At 34.5% G+C, this 22131-nt stretch overlaps 1 protein-coding gene across 1 annotated transcript in view; it reads right to left on the bottom strand.

The window, feature by feature from the left end:
- DENND1B (DENN domain containing 1B) overlaps positions 1–22131 on the bottom strand; it is a 260225-nt gene that overhangs the window by 62421 nt on the left and 175673 nt on the right. The window contains exons 14-15 of the mRNA XM_053909094.1: positions 20160–20285; positions 7994–8095 (exon numbers count right to left, since the gene is read on the bottom strand). Coding sequence (XP_053765069.1) covers positions 7994–8095; positions 20160–20285 — 228 coding nt within the window. The remainder of the gene's footprint in view (positions 1–7993; positions 8096–20159; positions 20286–22131) is intronic.

The following is a 22131-nucleotide window of genomic DNA, read 5'->3' as shown; positions in this document are numbered from 1 at the left end:
GTCACATTCCTATTCTTTTCAAAAACATGTGTTCTCTTCTACCACAAGGGGCACTTTGTTGGATGGAAAAGTTTAAAAAAGACACATTTGTATTGTCCTATGAAAGGCAGGAAAGGGTTTTGGAAGAACACCAAAAGAGCCTTTTCCAATTTGAATCTTTCCTCTCATTTTCCTCTCTGATAAAGGTAGAATATAAGCAAGCAAGATTATTTTAGGAAAAAAAATATATCTATGCTTGAGCTCCTTACTTATTGTATACATTTCTTAACAGAAATATAGGTTGCCATCTAAAAAAGGGCCTATATCATGGAGATCCCATAAGTCTGTGGCTGTATACTAGGCTCTTGGGTCAACACACCAAATTCAGTCATGGTCTTTAGCCAGGAAAAGTGTATAATAAAATGAGCAGAAAAAACTTTAGTTCCAGTGACCTTTATAACGAACAATATACACAAGAAAATAATTTCCTTTACTGTGTTAGTATAATATGAGATAAAGGTAAGAGTCCTAAAAATAATGGCTTAAATCTCGGTAAAAGCTGTTAGCTACAGAAACATGGTGATGTCAGAATGGTGGATTTAAGAAGCTGTTTCTGGGATTCCTTCCAAATCCATTATCTAAAGAGGAATTTATCCAAATGGAACCTACTATCATCCGTCTAAGCTATGTTTATTTCATAATATCAAGGAATGTTAGAGTCGAAAGGTATCTCAAACTTAGTGACCTTTTACTCTAACTCATCTTACAGATGCAGAAACTGAGGTCTCAAAAGGTTAAGAAGTCAACTGTCAATGAAAACAGCCCAACAGAAACAAGCTGATCTGGAAACAAATATATATATGTATATATATATATATATATATATATATATATATACACACACACACGCATATATATGTATATATACACATATATACGTATATATATATACACACGTATATATATATATATACATACACATATATATGTGTATGTATATATATATAAATGTTTTTATACAGTACTTAGATAATTCAAATAATAGTGCCTTAAATAATTAAGTTTAAATAATAAAGCAAACCACCAGAACATTCCCTTCCTTAGAAGGTCCTTCCTTGAGTGCCCCTCTCTCTCCACAGAAAAGACCACAATTGCTTCAGGTTGTCCTCTCCTTGTCTGCCTTTATAGTTTTACCACACAAATGTCTCCCTAAATAATATACTATGTAATTTTTCTTCCTGTTAAATATTACATAAAAAGACTCATCATAGTAATTCTTTAGTGATTTTTTCATTTAACTCATTTTCAGTTTTGCTGCAGCTTAATTTTCCTACTGTACAATGTTTGTACGATTTGTTCATTTTAACACTGATGAACATCTGAGATTACTGCCAGTGTTTTGCTTTTTACAAGCAATGTCAGTAAATGATTTCTGGTGCACGACTTAGAGTGAAATTTCTAAGAAATTTGCACGTTTAACTTTAAATGGTAGTGCCACAGTGTTTTCTAAATTATTTGCGCAAATTTATACCCCCATGAACAGTTAAAACTTGGTCCCTTGCTCTGTGCCTTTGCCCAATTTTGTGATTCTGTTTTTGTTTTTTGTTTTTGTTAAATTTGGCCAATCTGGTGAGTATATGGTGAAATTTCATTGTGTTTTCTTATGTGATGTTCTCTGACCCCAAATGAGGCTGGATACCTTGCACACTTTTACCGGCCATTCAGGTGTCTCCATATGCATGTGCTAACTCAAGTCTTCTGTACAACTCTATTGGATGAATATGTCTGTTCCTGCTTATTTTGTTTTGTCTTGAATTCTAGATTCTATGTCCTTGTGTGGTTTGTATTTATTACAAATATGGTGTCTTTTGGTAATCAAAGTTTTTCATTTTGATAAAGTCAAACTTATTAAGCTATTCCTTCATGTCTTAAGAAACCTGTCTCTCTCTTCAAAGAAATAAAAGTAATGTCAGTTTAGTGTCTTCTAAGTCTTTTTTTTTTTTTGGCTAAATTATATATGCTAGGGATTCCAAAGGTAATAGCTAACACCTTTTTCAGAGGTAGTATTTAATATTAAGTATGAAGTTTGTTGAAATTGCTTTCAATCATGACTCTTTTTTAGTTTTTATCAGGAATTTTATGAAAAATTTCTGCATCTGTTGAGATGATCTAATGATTTTTCTAATAATAGGCTAATGTAGGAAATTACATTCATAGATTTCCTAATATGCAATGGCCGTTTAATTTCTGGAATAAATGAAAGCTGCTCATAAAGTAGTATCCTTTTAATACATTGCTAGAATTGGCTGCAAATATTTTGCTTAAATGTTTCCATTTGTGATTGTGAGTGAGGCTCACCTATAAGGTTCTTTTCTCATGCTGTTTTAGGATCTGGAATCAGGATGATCTTAGCCACACAAAATAAATTGAAGAGAATCTCCCTTTTTCCATAATCAAAATGGGAAATTTTTGGAATCTGAATTGAAACCATTTGATTCTTGAACATGTGGAAGAATTTGCCTGTGTTATACACTTAACATCGTTTTAATTTAATCCACATTATTTACCATTTATTTTGTTCTTCCTTTCTTCTTGCATCTCAGACCTTCCATCTTGGATCTGAGAAAACTTTCTTTCTCCCTGAAGTACTTTCTTAAAGTATTCCCTTAAAGATTTCTTTCTGCTGTCTGGTATAGCAGTCAGAGTTCAATCAGAGAAGCAGAACCAGTAGGAGATATACAGGAGATATAATGATAAATAGACAAACACAAATACACATACACAGGTGAGATTTATTACCGGGAATTGGTTTACATGATAATAGGGGCTAGCTAAGCAAGTCTGAAATTCATAAGACAAGCATCAGGAAGGAAAAATCATGAGCAGGCTAAACCCATAGAAGCCAAAGCTCTCATCCACGGATAGGATTTCTTCTCTGTCCCAGGGAAACCTCAGTTCTGAGTTTAAGGTCTTCCAATTGATTCAGACAGACCTACCTAAATTATCTAGAATAATCTTCCTTATTTAAAGTCAAATGATAAGGAGTTTTAATTATATACATATATATACATATTTATATACGTGTGTGTATATATATATATATACATATATGTATATATATGTGTGTGTGTGTGTGTATATATATATATATATGTGTATATATATATACATATATATATATATATACACCTTCACGGCAACACCAAGATTGGCATTTGCACTTGATTAAGTAAGTGGGGATTTTAGCGGAACAAAGAAGACACATCAATAAAGTCAACACAAGGAACAAACTCAGGTTTTTGGGGGGGAGGGTCAGGGTCAGGTGGGGTGGGGAATGTTTTTATATCACTCTTATAATTAAGATATATTTTTTTTAATTTTTTTTACATTTATTTATTTTTGAGAGAGAGAGAGAGAGACAGTGTGAGCAGGGGACGGGAAGAGAGAGACAGGGAGACACAGAATCAGAAGCAGGCTCCAGGCTCTGAGCTATCAGCACAGAGCCTGATGCCGGGCTCAAACCCATGAATCGTGAGATCTGACCTGGGCCGAAGTCGGACACTTAACCGACTGAGCCACCCAGGTGCCCCAAGATGTATTTTAGTCAGCATAGGATTCTAGGTATTTTTTCTCCACATGCTGAAGATACGGTAGTATCTTCTGGATTACTAATGTGAACTCAGCTGTCACTATGTTGCTCCCTGAAGGTAATCTATCTTGCCCATCTTGTTATTTTAAAAATTTTCCATTTTTACTTAATGTTTTAGAGCTGAATATATGGTGTAGTTATAGATTTATTTTTATTTATTCAGTTTGGATATGCTGGACTTCTTAAATTTATACAACGGTATATTTTATTGGTATGGACATTGTCCTTTGAACTACTCGCTCTCCTCCATTTTCTGTCCTCTCCTTTTATAGTTTATTCCAATGGCTTTTAGACACTTTCATTCTACCCTTCATGCCTATTAACCTCTCATATTTTCTATTTCTTCATTCTTCTGCATTATCTTCTGGATAATTTCTTTTTCAGATATATCTTCCAGGTTAGTAAATCTCTCTTCAGTTAGATCTGATCTGCTGTTCAACCCATCAATTTCCATCAATTTCAGTTACATACTTCCTACCAGAATTTTATTAGCTACAGTCTTTTTCATGTTTTTATTTTATTTTTGAGGGACAGAGAGAGACAGAGCATGAGCAGGGGAGGGGCACAGAGAGAGGGAGATACAGAATACAAAGCAGGCTCCAGGATCTGAGCTGTCAGCACAGAGCCCAATGCAGAGCTCAAACTCACAGATTGTGAGATACTGACCTGAGCTGAAGTCGGATGCTTAACCAACTGAGCCACCCAGGCTCCCCTATAAGCTACAGTCTTAAAAACTGGCTTCACATTAATATTTTTATATCCTGAACATTTTTTTAGTGTTTGTTTATTTTTGAGAGAGAGAGAGAGACAGAGCATGAGTGCTGGAGGGGCAGAGAGAAACAGAAACACAGAATCCAAAGCAGGCTCGAGGCTCTGAGCTGTCAGCATAGAGCCTGACATGGGGCTTGAACTCATGAACCATGAGATCATGACCTAAGCCAAAGTTGGTCGCTTAATTGAATCACCCAGGAGCCCCTATATACTGAACATTTCTAAGCTTGTCTTCTATTCCTCTGAACATCTTTTTTTTTTTTTTACTTTTTAATGTTTGTTTGTTTATTTATTTATTTATTTATTTATTTATTTATTTATTTATTTATTTATTTATTTTGAGAGAAAGAGCATGAGTGGGGGAGGGACAGAGAATCCAAAGCAGACTCCAGGCTCTGAGCTGTCAGCACAGAGCCCAATGTGGGGCTCAAACTCATGTACCACAAGATCATGACCTGAGCCAAAATCAGACACTTAACCAACTGACCCACCAAGGCACCCCTAATTCCTTTGAACATTTTAAGCATAGTTATTTTACATTCTAATTTTGATAATTCCAATATTTAAAATCTTTGTAAGTCAATTTTGGTCCTCTGTTTCTGCTAGTTCTTGCTCATGATTTTTTTTCCTTGTATGTTTATAATTTCTAACGGTGAAATTTATCTTTGGAATTTTAGCTGGGAGAATTCTTTGATACCTGGGTTCCTCAAGAGAAGATGTGTGTTTGCTTCTGCCTAGGGCCTGACAGTGCTAACAATTTAGGATCACTGTAAACTTGGCTTGAGTTGTATCAGACCAAATCAGAAATTATTAATTCAGACTTCAAATTTCTGTACAGGCTGGTGTGTTTACTTTTCAGCAGCACCTTTTCCTCCCCTCCACTCAGTACCAGTGCTTTGGAGGTACAATCACCAGGAAATGAATAAAGGGAAGGAGCAGTTTGATTTCTTGTTTACTTTTACACTCAGTCATCCCAGATTTGTGGGAGTAGGGTCTCCTATTACACTTTTCAACTTGGGAAGTAAGCACTAGGCTTTGTCTCCTGTTCCACACCACAAAAGTTTTTTAAATACTGCATTTAAAATTGTTTCAGTACGTAAGTTACCTCCGAATCCTTCCCGGCCGTATTATCTGAAATAATAGTCTACTTTAACCCTTAACTTAAAATTATATGCTGCTCTCCTGGACCCATGTTCTCTCAATTTTGATGCATAAGCATTGCTAAATAGAGAGCCGGAGGAGTCCTTGACATATGATGGATCACAAATTCATAATAATGAATAGCAATCATTTATACCTAATGAATATTTTTATATTCTTTCAAAAAGAGCAATAGTCTCTTTGTGGCTTCATCTATGTTGGTAATTTTTTACCAATTGATTCCTATTTTTGTTTCTTTTCTTTCCCCCCAAGTTTTAGTAAAGTGTAATTGGTAATCAAAAAACTGAACATAACTAATGGAGACAATGTGTTAAGTTTGGACATATGTATACACTTTGCTACAATCACCACAATCAAGGTAATAAAAATATCCAACAGTTCCGAAAGTTTCCTTGCGTTCCTTTGGGTGTGTGTGTGTGTGTGTGTGTGTGTGTAAGAACACTACCATGAGATAGACTTTTAATAGACTAGAATTAGGCACTATGTTGTACAGTGAATCTCTGGAACTTATTCATCTTTAGAAGTTTGTGAAACTGTCAATAGCCATCTTTTAAATCCCCAAACTTCAAGTATCATTTTCTCAAGGGTCATAAAAGGGTATCAAGTTTGAGAACATGGTCAATTGGTGCATGTAAACTATCTAAGTTGTCTATATAATGGGTTCTATTTTAATTGACCACTTTAGTATTCTACATTTAGCCTTTTTGACCAAGTTATATTTAAAAATAATCCTGCATAGATTTATACTTTATTAATGTAATGGCTCTAAAATGAGGCAGACACTAAGATTTAATAAGCTTCTACAAAGTGTTGTGCACTTTGCTGGGAGTATACATGTATCAGTTCACATAAACTTTACCACAACCCTGTGAGATACGGGGTATTTCTATTTTAAAGAAAAAGAGACAGATACTTATGCGCAAACAGCTATTACATGAGAAAGCCAAGATTTAACCCAACTCTACCTGATTCCTAAAAATATGAGCTTATTGTAAGTATACAAAAATTACTCTATGTGAATTATAACTAATGAAAAGATTTTGGTTACAGTCTTATGGCCAAAGGTTACATCATAAGTTAGATATTCTATCTACCCGTTCAATTCTTGACCCCCATATGAATTGATCTTCACAATTCAGAGTTGACAATGGGAAGTAGTACTATCTCTCCTTGACAGATGAAACTACAAAAAGGGTATCACTATTTAACTCCACAAACACGCACTGGATGACTGGTTTAGGACAGCATTGTGCTGTACGCTTCAGCATTTAGAAAGACCATCACTTGATCCTTCTACAACCTTGGGAAGTAATTCAATCTATATTGGAGCCCTCTAGTGACAGAGCACCAAAAGTAACCCACTCCATCTTCAGAAATTCGTAAGACGTCTTTGATCCTAAAAGCTATCAAAGCTGCTTCTGCCTCTTTTAGGTATTGGGTAAACGTAACCCTTTCTTTAAGGTAAACCTTCACATATGAGAAGATAGTTATAGCCCCCACCCCCCTCTCCAGAGTATTTTCTAATTATTGTTTAAAACTTCCTCAGAATGTGGATAATAGTATTGGTTTTGTCACCATCAAATTAAATCACTTACTTAATTTGAATCTTATCTCAAATTACATGGGATCTTTTCTCTTAACAGTCCAAAGGATTCTATTAGATTTTCAGTTTCAGCTATTGAATTTTTACTCATGCTTGTATCCTGGTCCTGAGCAGTTTATGGCACTTTATTGGTCTTCATTAAACGATGAATTCACACAGGTAACTTGACATTTAAATTATCATGTGGAATAAGAAAATAAAGTGTTTAGAACCTAATTTAAATTATGTAAACAGAAATTGAGAGGAGCCTCAACTGAGAGACTTGCTATGATCACACACAGGAATGAAAGAATGAGTACATCTAAACGTTCTCAATTCTGATGTTAAGCTACTGCTTTTTGAAAATTGTGACTACATTTTCTGAGCCAAAAATCGGGATACACAGTATGATGATGACCTTTTTTTTCTGAATTTTTGAATTTATAATTATGAAGTCTGTTTTTCTAAGCTGAGTTACATTCGGACTGTCCTACAAAAAATAGTTTGCTTACCATCATCAATCTACCATACCAAACCAACTCCTAGATGCTCACATGAAACTAGTCGTGCTGGTTTTATAACTGTGAATGAATCTCTTTCACAGACCATCAGATTAGTACTTTAGAGGAGATTTTTTTTTAATAACAAAGTTACTATTACTTAACTTTCTAGAGTGCCATGCCATAGGTAACTGTAGAGTTAACAAAAGAAAGAAAAATTTCTTGTAATTCTAGAACAGTATTATTCAGAGTTTTGACAAACTTTTGATAAAAGTGATAAAAACGTGCCACGCATTTGTTACATTTCTGTAATCTTCTGTTACAGAAGGAAATATGGAGGCCCACTCTTACCTGCTTGAAAAGTTGGAGGTTAACTGCAGTTTCCAAGAACTGTTTCATCAGACTTGAACGATGCTTTACAAAACTCTCCTCACAGAAAGTGATGGGCTCCCCCTACAAAGAAATAAAGATTTTTTGGTGTCAAAAGAAAGTCAGCAGAGAGAACCAGTCTCTCTAAAGAGGTAGATGGAGAGTCACAGAGGAAATGTAAGACACAGAATCAACCTCAAGGTGCTGAAAGTCTAAAGGGAGTCAAACAGACCCTTAGACATAATAGCTGAATTTCAGCCTCATAAAAATATTCCTCTACTGATAAGCTTCTACGAGAGCTTCCTAATCAAGGATCCCTGGGGTCTTAAAATTGCTCAGTTTCACTTCCTCAGAGTAAGAATGAATCACCTAAAAACAAAGGTTTAATATTATTAGATTGAATTATGAGTATTAAAAATAGCATGCATAGCTGAAAAGAGTATGCAATTGCAATTTTATCCTTATTAGAAAACACCTTCGGGGGGCCTGGGTGGTTCAGTCAGTTAAGCGTCCAATTTTGGCTCAGGTCATGATCTCACAGTTCTTGAGTTTGAGCCCCGCATGAGGCTGTGTGCTGACAGCTCAGAGCCTGGAGTCTGTTTCAGATTCTGTGTTTCCCTCTCTCTCTCTGCCCCTCCCCAACTCATGGTCTCTCTCTCTCTCTCTCTCTCTCTCTCTCTCTCTCTCTCTGTCTCTAAAATAAATAAACATGGAGAAAAAGAGAAAAAGAAAACACTCTTGCTATAAAAATTACTGCATGATTTTTGCCATTTATATTTGATCATTAATTTCTTTTTAAATTAATTACAAGTTCTTACAGTAACATTCTCTTAGTGATTGCAAACACAATTCTGATTGAATACTTTCTAGAATAAGTCTCACTTTGTACCTGCCTCAATTTACCATATTTTTTAAAGTAATTGTAACTTTGCAAGTGTCTTGTGGTAGCTTATGCTCCATTAGCTGCTCCTCCTCCAAATTATCAAGAACTTAAATTCTCAATACAGATTCCACTCATTCCATCTATTCCCATGCATGACCTCGAAAACTGTCACTTACTGGCTGATCCCTACCACCTGCTACTTCCTCAGTAGCCTGAATGGTCTTCTTGCCAGTTCAATACGTGTGAAGATAAGTGGCTAAATTATATGACCCAAATGAAAACAGAGATAATCCATTATCAATGTTAATACAATGATCCACTCATTATAATGAGTCCTGTAGCAATCTCTATGTTGCAATAAAAAAAAAAAAAAAAAAGTGAGCCTGTTCACCTTCTAACAGACCTTAGAAAAAAGATTAATTATAATTTAACTTTAAGGACAACTCAATGCCTTGATTATAGGTATCTGTAAGTAAAATTCTGAAAATTGGCTCCTGTATGAACAAAATAATGAAACTAATAATCTAACAGTAATTCAACTGTTACCACTGTCTGATGGAAACTAATGACACTATAGATTGGCACTGTTCAATACACTAGCCACTAGTCACATGTAGCTATTTAAATTTAAATTACTAAAATTAAACAAAACTAAAAATTCAGTTCCTCAATCACACTGGCCACATCTGAAATGTTCAACTGTCATGAGTGTTCTGTGGATCCTCTTAGGTAGCACAAATACAGAACACCGATCACAACAAGTCTTCTGACACAGCACTGCTACAGAAGACAATATATAAAATTCAAACAAATTATTAAAGAAGACAATTTAATAATCTATTAATTGTTGTCATCCACCATCAGCTGCCAGCCAACACCTCATAATAAAACTGCAATTATGCATTTTGATACTGACTACTGCCAGCCTTAAGTGCTATGGGAAGATTTTAAATGATATACTTTAAAAACTTGGTTAACTTATATAAATATACTTTGGATAATCAAAAATCACTGTATTTGCCACTATCACAGAACTCACCACTTAGAATCTAACAGAGGGGGGGAAAACAACAAACAGGCAATCCTGTTAAAGATAAAGGTCTATTGTTTTTGCTTCCCTGGTATCAGCATCATATCTAGTTATACTGGGAGACAAATGTTTCTATAAGTCAATAAACAAAATAGCAAGTGAGCTAAACTTTGCTTCATAGGACTTATTTTCTTTTCAAAAGTAAATACAAATTACAAAAAATCAAATCATTTCTTAATGGCAATGCCAACTACAACACTATCATTACAAAGTGATCAGTACTATTGATAACGTTAGTTTTTATTGCACAGATTTCCCCCCAAACATGTGAGCTATATTTTATTAGTATCTACAATGTGTCCAAAAGTTGTCATTAACACTGCAGAACAGCCTTCAATTCAAATACAAAGGTCTATCTTCAATTGAAATACTTGTCAATTTAAAAATAAAATTCTATCTCTAACTGAACAGTTTAGACTTCTGATGTTACAATCAAGCATTTCTTTTGATTGGAAAGAATGGAGGGCAGGGGGATGGAGAATCTCAAGGTAAGGGAAAATGGATGTGAGCAAAGTCTACCTGAGCTTTCTCAAGAATTGGGCATAACATGGTCTTTAGCCAATGTGAATTATTCGGGAAGAACCCTGTCCTTATTAATCTTCTAGCAACTGCTTTCCATCTTTCAAGAGAAAGTTCAGATGTGCTGTCCATCCATTTTTGATAACACCAATCATGGTAAAAGCTTTGAACTTAACCTTCAAATGATGAACACAGCCTGTTCACTAAGAATCTCTGATAACAACAAAGAAGAAAAGCCCTGATGCATATTAGAATTTTCTCTCAGGAGAAAGAAAAATAAGTCTTGATTAACAATGCTCTAAATTTTTGCAATATTAATACACAGGAGTCTCAATTATTGTCCTACTGGGATGTATGCTATCAAACAGATTATAAATAACTCCCCAGTAGGAGTTCTTTTAAATCCAGGTCAGGTTGAGTGGTGGCATGATAAGGAACTCTGCTTAGGATCTTCTGATTTATTTTTTATCTGATTAAAAATCAGGATTAGGATTGAGTGTTTTAAAACCTTTCTTGTTCTAAGTAGAGTGACTATGTCTGGATTTTCCCAGTTAATTCCCAGTTTACTGAAGTATAAGAGATTTAATTTAGAAGTTCCTGTGGCTTCCCAGAGGAAATCTGAGCTGGTTTGGAAAACTAATGGACGCTTTATGAAACAAAGATGCAAAATATAGTCTTGAGAGAGGCAGACAAAAAGTGGGTAGTGTGTTTGGGATGGGTGTGAATTAGAGACAGTACCAGATGATGATAATAAATGACTGGTTGAGGCATAGTGGCTAATGGATATGAACTACACAAAGTACCAGACAGAAACAAAAGGTAGATTAAGCCATACTGAAAAAGGTCTACGATATATTCGGAAGTTATTTTCTTAAAGACATCAAGAAGCTCACAAATATATCTACTCAATAAAGTGACAAGACTGTATTTTTTAAAAAATAAATTAATAGGCAAGAGGAAATAATGGAAACAGGCAGACCAATTAACAGTGTGATATAAATCAGCCAAGAAAAGACGAACGAGGCAGCAGAAAGGAAAAGTGATGACAACCATTAGCTAACACTTATAGGAGACTTATTTACTATTACCGAGAGTAATAATAATAGCTAATGTTTACGTAATGCTTATTATGGGCCAGGTACTGTTGTAAGCACTTCATACATATTAACTTACATAAGCCTCAAATTGACTATTGTCTTACTTCATATATGAGTAAACTAAAATATGGGGAACGGTTAAGCAACTTGCTCAAGATCACACAGCATGTAAGTGGTAGGAGCTGGATTCAGACTCAGTCTATGCTTTCAAATTATCCCAGTTATGGGCATTCAAGACTATGTGGAATGTTTTATTTATTCCATATCATGCAATCTGTAAAAGTACAATTTCATCGTAAAATCAACTGGGCTGTATATCAACTGATATACAGCAGTGGTTCTCAAAGAATGGTCCAGGGATTCAGACCTTTTCACAGGGTCTGCAACATCAAAACTATTTTTGTAACAATGCTGAAACATTATTTGCCCCTTCCACTTTTATTTTCTCATGGGATCCAATGGAGTTGATCAGAGGTTACACGACTGGTGATATTGCAACAGAGCAAAAGCAGAACCAAATATGAGAATCCAGCTAACTTCCCTTAAGCCCCATACTTTCGAAAAACTGTACAACAAGGCATTCTTCTATTGGCTTTTTTGTTTAGAAACAATTATTTCTCATAAAAATATGGTTTATGTTTATGTATAGTATTGTATTATTTTTAAATAATATTTAAAATATTTTCAGTTTTAATTTCTAATATGATAAATAGTAAAAGATATACCCCACAGAAACAAAAGTTCTTTAAAGCTCTTGATAATTATTTTAGAGTATGAAGACATTCAGCAACAAAGGGTTTAAGAACCACTAATATACAGAAACAGGACAAGGAGGGGTCAAAGATGACTTCCAGATTTCAAGCTTGAGGATCAAAAGAGGATACCATTTACTAAAGAAGAGAAATACAGAAAAAAAAAAACAACCAGATTTAAGAAGGTGATAAAATCAATTCTTGCACATGTTTTTGGTCAGATTCCAAGCTGAGCCTGAGACAAGGATTCTTGTTTAAATGATTTGTTGATGGAGAACTCTCAGGAACTAGGAAATATGGGAAACAAAATAGGGCAGAAGAAAAAAGCCAAGCAACAATGTGTTTTCAGTTGAAAATCAGCCTCAGCCTAAACCTATGGAAAACACTAAATGTACTGGCAGAGTTATTCCCATCTTGAAGCAAGGGCAGTATAAACCCTTTATCAGCCAGTCAGGCCAATGAGGCCTTCCCTGCAGGGGCGGGGGGGAGAGTGGAGGTGCCTAGGGAGGCACTTCCTACTTAGCCATGGGCAATTTTTCTCTGAAAAGGGTGCCAGCCAGTAGAGGGGATCTGGTCAGGGCACCAGTAAAGTCCTTTACCAAAGGCATGGTAAAGGTAAGTAAGGTTTCTGAAGATGCATGGACGTAGCACATAGTTAGAGACTCAGGTTTGGAAAACTTGTTGTTTAATGTATATTTAGGAATTATCTGCACAGAACTAAGCACTGAAATTAAGCTGATCACTCTACTTACGGAAAAAGATTGATGTAACTGAAAAATACCTACCTATAATCCAATTTATTTTTTAAACGTTATATTGTTCGTTGACAGAAAAACCAAGTAAGGAAGTATATAGCTCTGTGGAGACACAGAATTAATTGTGTAGAAACATATAAATGGGGAAATGAAAAACTATCCATGGTAAAAATCTGATGTGATGGTAAAGCAATTGAATCTTTTGCTTCATGGAACAGTGATGAGGCAACAGAAAGGAACCAAAACTGAAATCATTTCGATAAAATGTCACACAAAGGAGCATGAAAAGAGGTAAAGAAAAACTACCATTCAATACTAGGCTGGCAGTGAAGTTCTTATTACAGAGAGGAGAACCAGACTTTCCAGAAAGGAACCACCAACATTACTTACCATTAAAGTATTATGTCAGTCAACAAATATAGACTAAGAATGAATCAACAACATACTCAGCATTCTATGATGAGGTTTGCTAGATAGTTTGTTATTAATAAATAGTAAAAATACCAAAGTTCATACTTGATTTACCTGTTAAAACATATAAATCAGAGCAGATTCAAGTTCAAATTGTCCACAAAATAACAAACGTCACATTCAGTCCCTTGTATAATGGGAAGGGAAGAGGTACCATTAAAACCAGTGTGCTAGAAACTACATGTTGTTTGTACCTGATGGTATTTAAATAAGACCCATCAATTAGTTGTGGCAGAAGAATGGATTAAGAAATGGCGGAAGAAATGCCCTCCAGTGCCATAAATCTGGCCCTTATGGAACACACGATTTACCTTGCCAAGTCTTAGATTCCATCTTCAACATAAAGAAGTAAATTCTCCCTCCTCTGAAACCCAGAGCCTTAAAAATATGTATCTTTCTTTTAGCACTGATTTTCTAAGTTGAATTAAAGGTTATTTTTATACATTTTATTTGTGTATTTTTGAGGTCTGGGACTATATCCTTATACATTTCTACATTCCCTATTATAATACTCAACATAGTACTTTGCACTTTGAGTGTTCAGTAAATATCCACTAGCTAATATTTGAAGTATTTTTACAGGATAATTAAGGCACAGATAAGATATGGAAGAGATGGGGCTGTTTTTCCTACCCTACTGTATGTTCAGTTTCAAAGTGATTATCATCACTGAATTAATACAATATTTTTGCTTAGTGTGTTTTTTAGGATGGGCATCTTTCCAGTTCTATGTTGTCTTCTGGAGTAGGAAACTTGGCAAGAACAAGAAAATACTTAAAACATAGACTAGATCTCTGTTTATGTTTTGCGGATATATATATATATATATATATATAAAACTTAGTAACAATTCATATTGAAAGGAATAAAGGTGTCAGAAAGAATGATACTGTGTAAAGATATGAAATATAATCAAAGCATCCACATAATGCTTATTCAGTTCCCTAATACACTTGGGCTTAATATGTAAAGTCACTGTTATATAACAAATATAAACAAGCAAAAATGTCTGCATAACGATAGTTTATTTAAAATTTTAAATCTCTTAAACACTCTGTTACCAGTTTTCCAAGGTAATAGTCAAATATATTCAGGTTCTGACAGAAAATAATTTTAAAAGATTTTTCAGGTGATACAACATTCTTCTTCCAAGTGTCCCAATGTTGTTGTTATTATGTAAGGGACCACAGTCTACTCTCAGAGTTTTTTAACCAGGAAAACAATAATTTTTCTATTACTGAAAATTATTGATGAAAAAAAATCCTTATATTTAAATCATAAACTTTAATCATTATTTACAGCTAAAGCTTCTTTCTGTACATATGAGTACATATGAGCTTGCCCTAAAGTTATTAGATCTGTCTAGAATAAAAATAGCTATCAATGTTCCATTTGCCTTTGATTCAGCAAGTTAAGATGGGAAAAGAAATTCATTTTTCTAAATCAGATACAGTTGTTTCTAGCACTCTAGTTAAATTTGAACACTAAAAAAGATTAATAGAGCTACGTATTAATTTTATACATGCTATGAACAATATATATTTTCTTTCCCACTATTTAAAGAAAAACACTCTCTATTCTCATGAAACACATTATCAGGGATATAAAAATGAACGCTTACTATCAGAGTCCCTAGCTCTACCTATCCCATAGTGGTGGTACAGAATTTTTATAGTTTTGCTAAAGCAGATAAGCAAAACACCTTCTCTGTTAATAACAATAACAATAATAATAATAATAATAATAGAACAGAAAGTATCATAAAAGCAACCATATTCTATCAGAAAGCCAAATATACAACAAATATTTATTTGGTTGCAACCATCTTTAAAGCCAAAGGTCCAGGCTCAAACTTGGGTAATGAGACAAATGGAGGTCTAAAATGTTTTAGTAACCATAAAACCAAGGGGGGTGAGCAAGTGTACTTTTCAACTCAGATTTTTAAATCTCTAACAAGTTGACAGTTACAAATGTGTTAAATGGAAACTGGAAGGCAAAGATTTAGTGAATGGCCACTTAAATTATGGATGCCAATCCTGTGCTTAAATTGTTAAAGTTTAATCACAAAATATAACATTATTTGCTGATAACGTTTAAAGGAATATAATCCAAAAAATGTCTGAAGGACAAATCTTTCAACTTGCCAGAGGGCCAGATTACTAACCAATCTTTATTTTAAAAGGAATTTACTTTTTATCCATTAGCAAGGTTCACAGCCGCCCAGAAAAGCTTGAGTGATTGGAACAAAGGACAGCACCCTAACTATTCAAAGGACTAGATCTGAGTGTTACTTCTATGCTCTTGGACAGGATAATCAAGTATATGCCTTTGAACGTATAAGCAATATTTTAACTCAGGCAAACATTTCCTTAGCATTAGCTGTTGGTCAAAACTTAACCTTTTATTTTTAATAGCCTGTGACACAAATAAAACAGGTACAACTGATGACCCTTTATTAGTTATTTAATTCAATCTCTTAAAAGCATTCTGATGTTTATAACAGTGTTTTTCTTTTGGGGAATCAGAGGAGGGTACTTTATTTTAGTTTTGTTAAAGGGATTTTCCTCCCCAAATTTACTACTTCTAAAATGTCATTTTTAGTAATAATAGCACTGATTTTATGTTAGACACTGTTCTAGGTAACCTACATTTAGGAACTCATTTTATCCTCTAAACTACCCAAGAAGAATTATTAGTTGTGTTTTTTTTTGTTTGTTTTGTTTTTTTTTTTTTTTTTAAAAAAAACACATGAGGAAACTAAAGCGCTAAGAAGTTACTTTGCCCAAACTCATACAACTGGTAACTCCCAGAAGGAGGTTCTGAACCCAGGTAGCCTGGTTCTGGAGTCTGTGTTATCACTTTTCTTCAACTTATTTAGCACATTACTTTGATCTCATGTTTTCTAAATCTTAAAAAGTAGCTAACTTGCTGGTTAAAATCCAAAGAAAGCAAAATAGCCATTGTTTATTTAAATCACTTTCCAACAACTTTACAGAGTTGCATATTTCTCTCTGTAATAAGAGCCGGCACAATTTATTTGTCAATTGTGCTAGGGTGTCATTTAGAAGGTATAAATAAGAAGGAACTATGAGAAAAGTAACAACATATTTAGAACTGTCACTCAGACATTCTAAGTGTAATTTATAAATATGAGCTCCTCTTTGGCGGCATTTAGCGAATGTATTCAGGTATTTGCATTTGAAAATGGACATTTAAATCATCCTGGGGACTTCCCCTAACTGGTTCCCCAGCCAGGCTGCAGAAGACTGGAGGGAGGAGGAAGGGGCAGTTACTCTAGGTTGATAAAATCACAAATGGGAATATGTAGCACAAATAACAAATTATTCCCCCAATTTATATACACACCATGGTATGCCTATGGGCATGTGCTCCTTTTCAGGAAAGTCCTAAGACTGTACCGTTTGTTCTGTCTCTCTTTAAGTATGTACTGAATGCCTTCCATGTACTTGCATTTAGAAGAAATGTTAAGTTCAGGAAATTGATCTCAAGGAGAGTATGATACAAGAATGGAGGCCAGAGAGCAGAAACCTGTCACACTGAAGCAAGAGCAGGACTGTGAAAAGAATAGATTCAAATGTAGGCCCCACTATTTACTAGCTGGAGAGCCTTAGTGAGGTTATTTACACTCCATGAATATCATTTTCCTCATCTTTAAAATGAAAAGGTTACGGGGCGCCTGGGTGGCTCAGTTGGTTAAGCCGCCAACTTTAGCTTAGGTCACAATCTCATGGTTCATGGGTTGGAGCCCTCCATTGGGTTCTGTGCTGACAGCTCAGAGCCTGGAGCCTGCTTCAGATTCTGTGTCTCCTTCTCTCTCTGCCCCTCCCTGACTCACACTCTGTCTCTCTCAGAAGTGAATGTTAAAAAAATTTTTAAATGAAAAGGGTAATATTTGAAGGCTTATCAAGATTAAATAAATAGCCTATCTAAAAGGTCTATTAATGCCTGGTACCCAACGGGTACTTAAAGGTCAATTATCATTTTAATACCAACTAATAAATTATGAATCTCAGTAAAAATAACAAAAGAATTATAATAAGTAACATATAAAAGAGGGAGAAGAAATGTATTAAAGAAAATAAGTGTAATCAATTCACAGAAAAAAGGGCAGTAGAAACTATAGCTTCAAGGGATCAGGAAGGAACTAGATGGCCATTAAAAGCAAGAAAGATAAAAGCACTACCAGGAAAAAAGAACATTATAAATAACAGTTTGGAAGCCAGAGAAGCTTGGGACATTTGGAGCCACAGGCAGAATTCTCTGAATTGAGGTCAAAGTTTAGGAAAAAAGTAAAGACAGACACAGACTACTTGCCCATTGTGAAGGCCCTGAATGACACTCCTAGGTCTAATCTATAGGTTTAATTTTGTCAACGTAAGGGGAATAACAATAATAATGGTTTGCTTTTATATGTGTATAAAAAATCATGACATTTTAAAAAGTAGTACCTGGTTAAAGAATTCATATCCATTTAAGGTTACTTAGTAAATTTTTCCAGTTGTGCTCTACTAGCTAGAGGGTAGTACTGAACTATACTTCTGAATAGAGACAAAACCATGAAATAATTGTAACTTCTGAACTTGGCCCCTTTTTTTTTTTACATATATCAGAAAATATATAAAAGACATACACCTATTATATAAATGTCCAAAAGAGTTCACAAAATAAAAAGTAAATGTACGTTTAATAAATTAGAATATAGGGCATTTGTAAAGACAATGCCTAAACAGCAACAAAAATATTTTATACACAACAAAGAAGTCATTTTCCTTAATAACTATTTCTATTGAAAATTAAAAAAACTGTCTAAATATATTCAGTATACTTTAAAAATTATGCTTTCATTCAAGATGGAGTCAAAAGAAATGTAAAAACACACAGAAGGAAAATACTGTCCTTTGACTCCCAGAAAGAATTAGCACTAAAAAAGAAAGAAAACATCAAATATAAAAAGGAAAAAGGTAGATAATTTAACAAATTTATAATTAGATGTGACCAATAAACAGGAAAGATGTTCTATGATGAAATTATATATTTTCCCACAGATACTGGGAATCTGGCTTTAAAGATTTAAAAAAGAAAAGTCATTATTGAAATCTTGTACCCCTGTCTGCTCAATTGATAATTTAAATCATTTAAGAAAATTTTCTCTTCAATTTGCTTTCCTCAAATCTGAAGTCCTTCACAAACTCAAAAAGGAAAAGAAAAATGTAACATACAAAGATTAATAATTATTTAAATGTGGCAAAATTTAAGCAAAGTAATACTTAAATATCCCTGTTGGTACTGTAAACTCGAAATCAACCTGTTTTAAAAAATTTGACAACCAGATTATTTTAAACTTTTATTAGTACAGATGATTGGTGTACAATCTTTTAAAGAATGAGACCATGTAACTGTCAATAATTTTTAAAGTCTCCCTCATGTGATTCCCCCACATGTATACCATATTCAGTGCTAGGACTTCTACAATGCTTTAAAAACTATACACATATTTCCAAAATATTAGCATGCAAATTAGATATATGTACTTCTCTAGAGACAGCCATTGACCTGCCTATCCATTTAAGGACTCCTAATAACCCAATAACTCCTTGGAGATATAAGAGCCATTGGGTGGGAATAGGGAAGTCAGTTTAGAAGGGATATAACTCATTCACATGTGTTTAGTTTCACAGTTTACAACAGGGTTTGCACACCAATTCTGAAAAGTAGGCAGGGAGAGTACAAGAATTCTCATTCTCCAAATAACAAGATCAAAGTCTATAGAGACCAAGGAAATGGGTCAAGGTTACACAACTTAATTAACGGTCGAATTCCTATTAGATAGCAAGTCCACTACTTATTACTAACTCAACGTTTTTTATCCATTACAACTTATTTATCTGGTCGTGGAAGGGCAGTGTAATTATTTTCATAAAATCAGACTCACATATTTAACCAGTAATTCAGAAAGAGAAACAAATATATTTTGATTTATACCTTTTGGACCATCTGAAACCTTGGCTGGCTACAATTCTACATAGTAATCATTTTTAGGGTATTAAAAGGAGAAAAGAAATGGCAGAATGAGCTAGCACATGCTAAACAGATAAGCCCACTTAGAAAAGTGTTATGGAATAGGAAGACAATAAATTTCCGAATAGTGCAAAATTTGCAAGTTCTAATATTTTTAAACTTGCACGTTGTACTGTCACCTCTACATGCATTGATCTATAAAACCCAACTGCCTGGTTAATTTCTTAATCCTCACATCAGGTAGTTCCATTAAAACGCATTAACACAACTCATTAAGAGGCTAAGTATTCCAATTTTAAAACAATACATAAGATAATATGCAAAACGTGGGAAATAGTAACTAAAGGTTACTAAAAGAACTAAAACCAAAAAGTCAAGGAATTGGAGACAGAACATAATGTCTTAAAGCACATCATTCTGGATTTTAAAAGACCTTTATGATGCGTTTTTCATGTGTGATATTAAAATGTTTCTTTTTCCTGCCCCACTCCAAAGAAACATAAAAAAAGCAAATGAAAATAGTGATGAAATAAAACGCTTACAGGTTTGTATCTCAGTGCATCTCTGTAGGATCCAAACAAAGCAGCCTGTGCCCTAAGAAAGGCCCTAGCTACTCCATCCCCTGTAGCTGTAGACTGCTTCTTCAGTTTATTTTTCAGGGCCGAGACCTGCATGACAGAGAGGAACAGTTAAATTAACACCTCAGAAATTGGTACAGCGAGGTACGAACCCAATCAGCAGGCAAACCACAGTGTCTGCAGGTCAGCCAAAAACTCATCCTCCTCCCTGATAGCTTATCTTTTTAACTGCAGAGAGCACCTGCTGGTCTGTTAATTGAAACGAAAGCAGGGGCCGATAGTAACGTGCTAATGCAAATTGGTTTATGCTCTCTTTTTTTCCCAAGGCCTCTTGACATAAATAAGCTTTAATTATTTTACAGTAAACTGCTCGTGAGCCACTTTTCTGCAGATTTTTAGCAATTACAACATGTGTCTACTTGTTTTGAGATGAAGCCGGTTGGGTATCGTTCATTTCTGCCATGTAAGGTTATTTGTTACAGGTCCTCCAGGATCACCTACCATTTAATTTTATTTTTGGAAGCCTCATTTTCATATGTAATTTCCTACTCATTTGTTGAATAGTTTCCACCATTATTAGACAAAAAGAGGGGAGAGAAATTGAAGTTATTGAGAACCTCCATGAGTAGAGAATTAGGTTCTGCAAATGTTATTTGCCATCTCATCTAATCCTCCCAGTATTCTAAGAAAGGCACATGTACTATCATTTGTGAATAGTAGAAACAGGGACTCAGAGATGGGAATCAGTTTGCCCTCACTAGACAGTTAATACGTGGCTAATACATGGCAAAACTGAGCCTTCAACCCAGTTCTGTCCAGTTTTTCCCACCACAACATGCTGGGTTTGAGTCCAATGTCATTGCCTTATGAACCAGTAATTGGATTAAAATAATGTTTTTAAGTCAAAGGAAAATTTATTACGTGGGAGTTTGCTAAGTTTTCAAGGCACTTAAATTTGTTATGATTGTTCATACATTTGCATCTTTTAATTTCAGGTTCTGTGTATTTTACAGAATACATACTATTTACGAACGGCCCTTACTTAGATGAATATTTTAGAAGTGTAATCATAATCCTCATGTACACTCTTATTTTTTTAAGGGGAAGTGATTTGATGTTCCTGTGCATCTGACTCAACCAATTCCTTTCACACATCCTAGAAAACTATACTCTCTACACATAAACAATATTGGTGCCCATATATTCCTCATCGATGCCTTACATGGGAACATGAAATCATGTGAAAACTCTTGTTTTCTTAAGAAAACAACTGATGGGACACATTGTGGTTGGATTGTTCCCTTAACAGAGCATATTCTTACCCTTATGAAACTAACAGACAACAAAATAATGTCATTTCCCCTTTACATACACATGCAAGGAAGGGTATTTTTTCTTTCTTTATGCAAGCAGCCCTGACTACTCCTGTAGATGATGACTGTAATTGAAGTGTCAACCTAATTAACAACTAAACTTTGAATAATGCTAATGAGAAATGAACACAGCATCAGAGGAAAGACCAGCTCTACAGGTGATAAACCTTCACAGTAGTGACATTTTCCAGTGTAAAGTCACAGTTACTGTGATCTGATCAAAGAAAGAGACCCCCATTGGGTCCAATTATAACCACAGTTTTGAAAAAATTATTGAGTTATGATGTTCATAATCTATGCAGAAAGGCCTTTACTGGATAGGTCTTCTCCCCATAGCTGTGATCTTCTCAATTTATATCCAAGCTCCATAGATTCAGATAAAAGTTTGGAGCCTAATTCATTTAGCCCACAAAGTGCATAAATCAGGAAGTTTTTATTATTAAAATCCAAACTCAGTAAATGCACACTTTTAGGTAACCCACATAGTCAAACAATAAATACAGCTAAACAATGCAAAAACAAATCTTATGACTTAATGTCTTTTGTCTAAAGTGTGTAGTAAG

The sequence above is a fragment of the Panthera pardus genome, unplaced genomic scaffold (assembly GCF_024362965.1).
Source record: "Panthera pardus isolate Hobbes unplaced genomic scaffold, ASM2436296v1 HiC_scaffold_21, whole genome shotgun sequence".
NCBI classification, from domain to species: domain Eukaryota; kingdom Metazoa; phylum Chordata; class Mammalia; order Carnivora; family Felidae; genus Panthera; species Panthera pardus.
This window is presented reverse-complemented; position numbering and strand designations above follow the sequence as displayed.